This window comes from Bison bison, unplaced genomic scaffold, assembly GCF_000754665.1.
Source record: "Bison bison bison isolate TAMUID 2011002044 unplaced genomic scaffold, Bison_UMD1.0 scf7180017864379, whole genome shotgun sequence".
Taxonomy (NCBI): domain Eukaryota; kingdom Metazoa; phylum Chordata; class Mammalia; order Artiodactyla; family Bovidae; genus Bison; species Bison bison.
The window spans coordinates 12,530,256-12,539,194 of record NW_011494951.1 but is presented as its reverse complement, the minus strand read 5'-3'; the positions used below and the strand labels follow the sequence as shown (position 1 = coordinate 12,539,194).

Here is an 8,939-nt window from a genome sequence, read left to right as displayed (position 1 = left end):
AGATCTCCTGGAGAAGGAAATGGCAACCCACTCCAGTATTCTTGCCTGGAAAATGCCATGGAAGGAGGAGCCTGGTAGGGCTACAGTCCATGGCATCGCAAAGAGTCGGACGCAAGTGAGTAACTTCACTTTTAAAATCAAAAATAAACAAATGGGACCTAATTAAACTTAAAAGCTTCTGCACAACAAAGGAAACTATAAGCAAGGTGAAAAGACAGCCTTCAGAATGGGAGAAAATAATAGCAAATGAAGTAACTGACAAACAACTAATCTCAAAAATATACAAGCAACTCCTACAGCTCAATTCCAGAAAAATAAATAATCCAGTCAAAAAATGGGCCAAAGAACTAAATAGACATTTCTCCAAAGAAGACATACAGATGGCTAACAAACACATGAAAAGATGCTCAACATCACTCATTATTAGAGAAATGCAAATCAAAACCACTATGAGGTACCGTTTCACACCAGTCAGAATGGCTGCGATCCAAAAGTCTACAAGCAATAAATGCTGGAGAGGGTGTGGAGAAAAGGGAACCCTCTTACACTGTTGGTGGGAATGCAAACTAGTACAGCCACTATGGAGAACAGTGTAGAGATTCCTTAAAAAACTGGAAATAGAACTGCCTTATGATCCAGCAATCCCACTGCTGGGCATACACACTGAGGAAACCAGAAGGGAAAGAGACACGTGTACCTCAATGTTCATTGCAGCACTGTTTATAATAGCCAGGACATGGAAGCAACCTAGATGTCCATCAGCAGATGAATGGATAGGAAAGCTGTGGTACATATACACAATGGAGTATTACTCAGCCATTAAAAAGAATACATTTGAATCAGTTCTAATGAGGTGGATGAAACTGGAGCCTATTATACAGAGTGAAGTAAGCCAGAAAGAAAAACACCAATACAGTATACTAACGCATATATATGGAATTTAGAAAGATGGTAACAATAACGCTGTATACGAGACAGCAAAAGAGACACAGATGTATAGACCAGTCTTTTGGACTCTGTGGGAGAGGGAGAGGGTGGGATGATTTGGAAGAATGGCATTGAAATACGTATAATATCATATATGAAACGAGTCGCCAGTCCAGGTTCAATGCACGATACTGGATGCTTGGGGCTGGTGCACTGGGACGACCCAGAGGGAGGGTATGGGGAGGGAGGAGGGAGGAGGGAGGAGGGTTCAGGATGGGGAACACATGAATACCTGTGGCGGATTCATTTCGATATTTGGCAAAACCAATACAATATTGTAAAGTTTAAAAATAAAATAAAATTTAAAAAAAAAAGAAAGAAAGAAACTTTAACAGAACCAAATCATAAAAAAAATAAATAAATAAATAAAAGGCAGGAGGAAACAAACTACAAGTGTCAGACTTTTTTCTCTTAAAATTCTGTTGCCCTGATGACACCTCTTCCACCTGAACTTAACTTTTCTCAAACCTTGAGCTAACCAATGCATTTTTCTTATAGAAATGGTTTTCTTAAGCTATGTTAATGAAGCCATATATTTGCTTTGCAATTTGCCTTTCTTCAAAATGGTTCCACCTAAGACTAACTTTTGGCTGATAATCGCTCAACAAACCAGTATTCGTGTCAATTGTTTTATGGCTGAGGGATGACACACCTCCTGTCATCCTATCTCAAAAATGCATATTGTGGGAGAGGGGCCTGGTGAAACTCTGTCAGCCTTCAGGTATCTCTCTTATCCAATTAATAGCTTTCTAACAGACATAAAACGCAGAGCTAAAGACTAGCAGGGGGCCCTCTCTGTCCCCATTCTGATGTCTATCTCAAAAGTTTTCTGTCTCCCTTGTTATACTTTAATCAAACTCTGCTATACAGAAGCTCTTGAGTGATCAAGCCCGGTCCCTGGTCCCGAGGTTAAATCTTCTTCTTTGGAGATCATGAATCTGACATCATTCACTGTAAGCTATCAGCAGTATACTTACATATTTGAAAAGTTATTCCCTGATGGTTCAGCTTCTAATCAGCCTCCATCTAGATGCTGACTGAGATCCTCTGCTTTAGAACATTAAGAGATCTTGACAACCCTTCAAATGCTGGGAGCCACTAAGAATAAGGTGGAGCAGAAATACTCCACAATTGTTGACAAACTACACCCCTGCCTGAGAGAGAAAGCAGGGAACAGGGACAGCAGAGGACAGAGAAACACTCTTCTTTAAGCCACTGGATTTTCAGGGTCTTTCTTATAGCAGCTTAGGCTTTAATTCAACTAATAGAATTTTCCTCTCACATCTCTGGATTTTCCTCCCAATCTCATGAAGAGTCTTAAAATTCTCTATTACCCAATCATTAACTGTTGAGCTGCCTCAAACCTTGGTCTTCAGTCTTCTTTCTCTAAAATCTCTCCTCATGTAATGTCCTTCATTCTTTTGGTTCCCAGGAGTAATGACCATTAGCAGTTGCCAGAAAATAAAATAGAATCTGGATAATAAACTCTAACCTTTTTTTTGTCTTTTCCTTGGTGCTTAGTCTTGTTTCACTTTCTCATAGGGTACCTGGTACAGAGGCATCATGCCCCAAACTTCAGCTCAGGGGACTGTGTGCTGAAGTGCTGCGAATGACAAATTCTAGATGGCGGCAGCAGGCCGTGTGCAGAGACACTGCACCTAGCACTGGGGTGTGGAGCCACAGGCAGGGCAGCCGTGCCTGCCCAGGGAGAACCCGGCCACCCACTTCACAATAAGATACCCCAATCACGCAACCTGCGGATGGGCTGTCCAGCAGAGGGCATACTCTAGATGGTGAGCTCCCATGTCTCCATTTTACAACTAAAGGATAAAACTTCCCTTTGCTTCTACTTTTTTAAAGTATTTATTTATTTTTCTGTATTTATTTGGCTGTGCCATGTGTTAGTTGAGGCAAGCAGGACCTAGTTGCCCAAGCAAGGATCAAACCCAGGTCCCCTGCACTGGGAGTGCAGAGTCTTAGCCACTGGGTCCCCAGGGAAGTTCCTTCCTTTACTCCTGATCTGAACTCCATCTTGTTCTATTGGCAAGATCAACACCCAGCAGAAGGACCATTTTTAGGGCCCAACTTCAAAGCGTTGGTAACAGTTGCAAATATCTTTGACAAAGTTTGTATTTATGAGCCAGATGATTTTTATAGGCCCCCAGACTCTATGTCATAGCTTAGGCCTTCCCAGAAAAAGGAACTTGAAACAAGGATTTGTGAACAAGCACTTAATGGAGAATGAGATACAGCATCAGGAGTGAAAGAAAGGAAACAGAAGAGGAAGAAAAGTGGGCTTATCAAGGATACATTATCAAATTTGCTGTTAGTATGGAGTACCTGGGTGCTCAATCACATTTGTCCCCCTAAAGCACGTCCCAGGAGACATCCAACAGATCCCCAGCCCAGGAGAAGAAAGGAAAAATAATCTGCTCATCAGCTCCCATTTTCCATTAGTCAAATCTTCACTCTGAATCTGAGCAGTTCCATGTAGGGCCCTTGCTGGTGACAGACCCCTCCGTGTCCCCACTTACTGATTTGTTCTCTTTGTTTCATAATGTTTGGCCTTGCTGTATGGCATGTGGATCTAGTCTCCTGATCAGGGATGGAACCCCCGACCTCTGCAGTGAAAGCGAGGACTCTTAACCACCTGGCCAACAGGAAAGACCTCCCACTGATTGGACTTTTTCTTTTGTTTTTGCTGTGCTCGGTCTTTGTTGTGGCTCTTCCTTGCTCCATGCAGGCTTTCTCTAGCTGCGGTGCAAGGGCTTCTCTTTGCTGTGGCTTCTCTTGTTGGCGACCACGGGCTCTAGGGCATGCCGGCTTCAGTAGTTGTGGCTCATGGGATCTAGAGAGCTGGCTGGGTAGCTGTGGCACATGGCCTTAGTTGCTCCGCATCATGTAGGAACTTCCTGGACCAGGAATGTAATTCTGTTTGTTGCATTGGCAGCAGGATTCTACCACTAGACCACCAGGGAAGGCCCTACTTATTGTTGACTGGGAAAGAGGCTATGGAAATACACTGTGACCTCCTAGACCCTCCAAGTGGAACAAAGAACAGACCCTAACAGTTACTATTTATGAAGGTAAACATTGCACAGAGAGAGACAGGACAGTCAAGCAGGAGAGTAGCCATAATTTGAACAATTAATGGGTCACAAGAACTTGGAAATCGGCCTTCACCATATGAACATTCCAGGCCATCCTACTGGAAGACAAGACACCACATCAAGGAGATGGAAACCATGCCAACTGGGACAGTCTTGGATCAGGAAGCCCTAAGTCAACCCAGAAGCTAACTGCTGGCATTTGAGTGAGTCCAGCCAAGACCTGAAGAATTGTCTAGCTAAGCTTAGCCCAAATTGCCAATGCACATAATTGTGGAATAAATTAATGGTTGGTGTTTTAAGCAACTTAATTTTTGAAGTGATTTGTTATATAGGAAAAGCTCATCAATTGTAGGTGCCAATTTACCTGTTGGCATCAGAATACATGTGTTGTAGAAGTAGCAATTTTTAGGAAATGATAAAATGTTAATATTCCTTACAGTGTTTCAGTGGTTTCCTGTTCTTATTTTGGCTATGTTTTCATGTAATAATTTCACATATCTTTTTGCAAACAGATGATGAATAATGTACCTAAAAGGGAGTGCAAACAAGAAAAATCCTTGGAACTTTAAAAACAATAACCTCAAAACAGATGCTGTCAGAACACTGAATCAGCATCGCTGGAAGTTGAAATGAGTACATGAACTTGGAATTTAAACACTCACTTTTCAGAAGGAATGAAGGAAACAAATTCCCTTCAAAGTTGCCAAAGGAATCTTAGATGGCTCATGGGGCACACATATATATCTGAGTAGTTCTGCCGTTCAAAGTCCTTCCATTAAACTGTCCTCCTCAGCCATCATCTGGAGTCAGGGTCCTTCCAAAGCACCTTCTTCATCGCTCCTTTCACATCCCTGTTCCTCAGCGTATATATGAGGGGGTTGGTCATGGGGATAATGACAGTGTAGAAGAGAGACATGAACTTTCCTTGATCCTGGTTGTTGCTGCTACTGGGCTGAAAATACACATAGATGGCTGTGCCAAAGAACAGGGAAACCACCGTGAAGTGGGATCCACACGTGCCAAATGCTTTTCTCCGGCCTGTAGTGGATTTTATTCTTAACACGGCCCTGACAATCCGACCATAGGAGAACATGATTAATGAAACAGGTGTGAGAAGAATGATGACACTGCCAAAAAAGGTCATATACACATTCATGGTGGTGTCAACACAGGCAAGTTTGAGAAAAGGAGGGATCTCACAAAAGAAGTGGTCTAATTTATTTCTCCCACAAAGTGGTAAAAGGAAGATGAGCACTGTCTGCAATAAGGAGATGGCAAAACCAGTGACCCATGAAGCAGAAGCCATCAGGGCACACAGACGGGGGTGCATGATTACTGTGTAGTGAAGGGGCCTGCAAACAGCTGCATAGCGGTCAAATGCCATAACTCCTAGGAGAATACATTCTGTACATCCCAATGCCAGAGAGATGAAGAACTGAACTTCACAGCCACCAAAGGAGATGGATTTGTCTGCTCCACTGAGATTAAATAGGAACTGGGGAACAATGCTGGTGGTGTAGCACATGTCCAGAAAGCTCAGGTTAGAGAGGAAAAAGTACATCGGGGTGTGAAGACGTGGGTCCAAGTAGGACAGTGCAATGATGGTTGTGTTTCCCAGCAAAGTGAAGACGTAGAAGATCAAAAGGACCACAAAGAGGACTAGTTCAAGTTGAGGCCTGTCAGAGAAGCCTAGTAGGATAAACCCAGTGAAAGAACTTCCATTTTTCTGTTCCATCCTTTGCTAGCACAGGGCTCCTGTCAAACCAAGCATTTAGCAATTTATAAAAGGTATCTTCCAAAAAAGAGCAGGGTTAAAGAGGAAAATCTATCATGTTCAAATGCTTGGCCATGGCATTTTATATACAACTATTTGAATAAATGATGTACTCATTGAAATTGATATATCTTTAATCAATTAGTTCTATACTATTCACAAAATGTTATATATTGATATTCAATACAAGAAAATAAAATAATAAGATCAGATAATGCATCTTAGTTTGCATCAACCATAGATATAATATGTCTTTTCTGATTGAGATTAATAGGATTGAATTATGATCATTATATATGTAAATTTTAGAGAAAGTGGGAATGAGGGAAAATCAAGGCAGAGTGATTAGAAAGAGTAAGAAAGATGTAGACAAAGGAAGAAAGTTTATTTTAAATATGTATCTCATTATTCTACATAACTGTATGTGTACATACCTCACATGCAACTGAATAATAGAAAATAATCTCTAAAATGCATTCAGATATAGAAATTTATGAGCTAGAACATATTTATACAAAGGATTATGTTATATTCAAAGTGTCACTAATAGTGCTTCATGCAAACATTTTGACAAAATTTTTATCTCTCTAATCCTAATACATTATGTTTGTGAATGCTATACACCAATCTTTTTGTATAGTAGTAAAAAATAAAATGTTGAGAGTTTGAAAAATCACCATTCAATTACAGTGCTTAACGCTTGCCCTTGAGATAACTAAAATTATGACACCAATTTAATAAGAACTCCAAAACTTTATTCACTGTGCATAGTCAGTTCATGAGCTTCCCTGATGACTCACCAGTAAAGAACCTGCAGGAGATGCAGGAAATGCTGGTTCAGTCCCTGTTTTGGGAAGATACACTGGAGAAGAAAATGGCAACCCACTCTAGTACAGAGAAGCTGGTGGGCTATAGTCCATAGAGTCGTAAAGAGTCAGACATGACGTAGTGACTAAACCACAAAAATAGTCAGCTCACAGCAGAAGTTCAAAATACAGTGACCTGAACTTACCTCTTCTTTCTGCTGATTTCATTTTCTTATATTACCAGCAACTAAAACACCTGGAATTCCTAAAGAAGATATGATTAGTCACTATCAACATTTTAATCAAGATAAATATTTTCAAAAGATATCCAACTGTGTAATCTGCACAAAGTATAATGCTTTACAACACTCCTTATGATAAATAATTAAATAGATGCTATGCTATGCTATGCTAAGTCACTTCAGTCGTGTCCAACTCTGTGTGACCCCATAGACGGTAGCCTACCAGGCTCCCCCGTCCCTTGGATTCTCCAGGCAAGAACACTGGAGTGGGTTGCCATTTCCTTCTCCAATGCATCAAAGTGAAAAGTGAAAGTGAAGTCGCTCAGTCGTGTCTGACTCTTAGCAACCCCATGGACTGCAGCCTACCAGGCTCCTGTGTCCATGGGATTTTTCAGGCAAGAGTACTGGAGTGGGGTGCCATAAATACATACAAACACAGATGCACTGTCAATGCAGTGACAGGTCAAAGATAGATAATACTAAAAGTATTGGTAATACAAGAGAAGAAATAAAGAAAAGCACATTTTGGTGTTATACACATCTAAGAACATTCATTTACATTAAGTTAATATGTGAACTGTGAACGTCCTGATGTTCAAGCTGGTTTTAGAAAAGGCAGAGGAACCAGAGATCAAATTGCCAACATCCGATGGATCATAGAAAAAACAAGAGAGTTCCAGAAAAACATCTATTTCTGCTTTATTGACTATGCCAAAGCCTTTGACTGTGTGGATCACAATAAACTGTGGAAAATTCTGAAAGAGATGGGAATACCAGACCACCTGATCAGCCTCTTGAGAAATTTGTATGCAGGTCAGGAAGCAACAGTTAGAACTGGACATGGATCAACAGACTGGTTCCAAATAGGGAAAAGAGTTCGTCAAGGCTGTATATTGTCACCCTGTTTATTTAACTTATATGCAGAGTACATCATGAGAAATGCTGGACTGGAAGAAACACAAGCTGGAATCAAGATTGCTGGGAGAAATATCAATAACCTCAGATATGCAGATGACACCACCCTTATGGCAGAAAGTGAAGAGGAACTCAAAAGCCTCTTGATGAAAGTGAAAGTGGAGAGTGAAAAAGTTGGCTTAAAGCTCAACATTCACAAAACGAAGATCATGGCATCCGGTCCCACCACTTCATGGGAAATAGATGGGGAAACAGTGGAAACAGTGTCAGACTTTATTTTTCTGGGCTCCAAAATCACTACAGATGATGACTTCAGCCATGAAATTAAAAGACGCTTACTCCTTGGAAGGAAAGTTATGACCAACCCAGATAGCATATTCAAAAGCAGAGACATTACTTTGCCAACAAAGTTTCGTCTAGTCAAGGCTATGGTTTTTCCTGTGGTCGTGTATGGATATGACAGTTGGACTGGGAAGAAGGCTGAGCGCCGAAGAATTGATGCTTTTGAACCGTGGTGTTGGAGAAGACTCTTGAGAGTCCCTTGGACTGCAAGGAGATCCAGCCAGTCCATTCTGAAGGAGATCAGCCCTGGGATTTCTTTGGAAGGAATGATGCTAAAGCTGAAACTCCAGTACTTTGGCCACCTCATGCGAAGAGTTGACACATTGGAAAAGACTCTGATGCTGGGAGGGATTGGGGGCAGGAGGAAATGGGGATGACAGAAGATAAGATGGCTGGATGGCATCACTGACTTGATGGACGTGAGTCTGGGTGAACTCCGGGAGTTGGTGATGGACAGGGAGGCCTGGCGTGCTGCGATTCACGGGGTCACAAAGAGTCGGACACGACTGAGCGACTGATCTGATCTGATCTGAATTTTACATATGCACCTTTCTGGGTGCTATCTTAAAACATTACTTACACCAAACTGAACACAATACCAGCTCTAAGGTTAACTGACTATCATATTCATCCAACTACTTATTACTGCATAAACATGATCATTGGGATTCGCTGGTGGCTCAGATGGTAAAGAGTCTACCTGCAATGCAGGAGACCTCAGTTTGATCCCTGGGTTGGTAAAATCCCCTGGAGAAAGAAATGG

The 8,939-nt window shown here is 41.5% G+C and overlaps 1 protein-coding gene across 1 annotated transcript; it reads right to left on the bottom strand.

Annotated features, from left to right (window-relative positions):
- Positions 1–4,893: 4,893 nt before the first annotated feature.
- Positions 4,894–5,832, bottom strand: LOC105001165 (putative olfactory receptor 2B8). Its single transcript, XM_010857342.1, has one exon. It carries the CDS (start codon positions 5,830–5,832, stop codon positions 4,894–4,896), a length of 939 nt encoding a protein of 312 aa, XP_010855644.1.
- Positions 5,833–8,939: the final 3,107 nt, after the last annotated feature.

Bases quoted from the DNA above. Each gene is read 5' to 3' on its own strand.
- LOC105001165 (XM_010857342.1), bottom strand. From the start codon at position 5,832: ATGGAACAGAAAAATGGAAGTTCTTTCACTGGGTTTATCCTACTAGGC.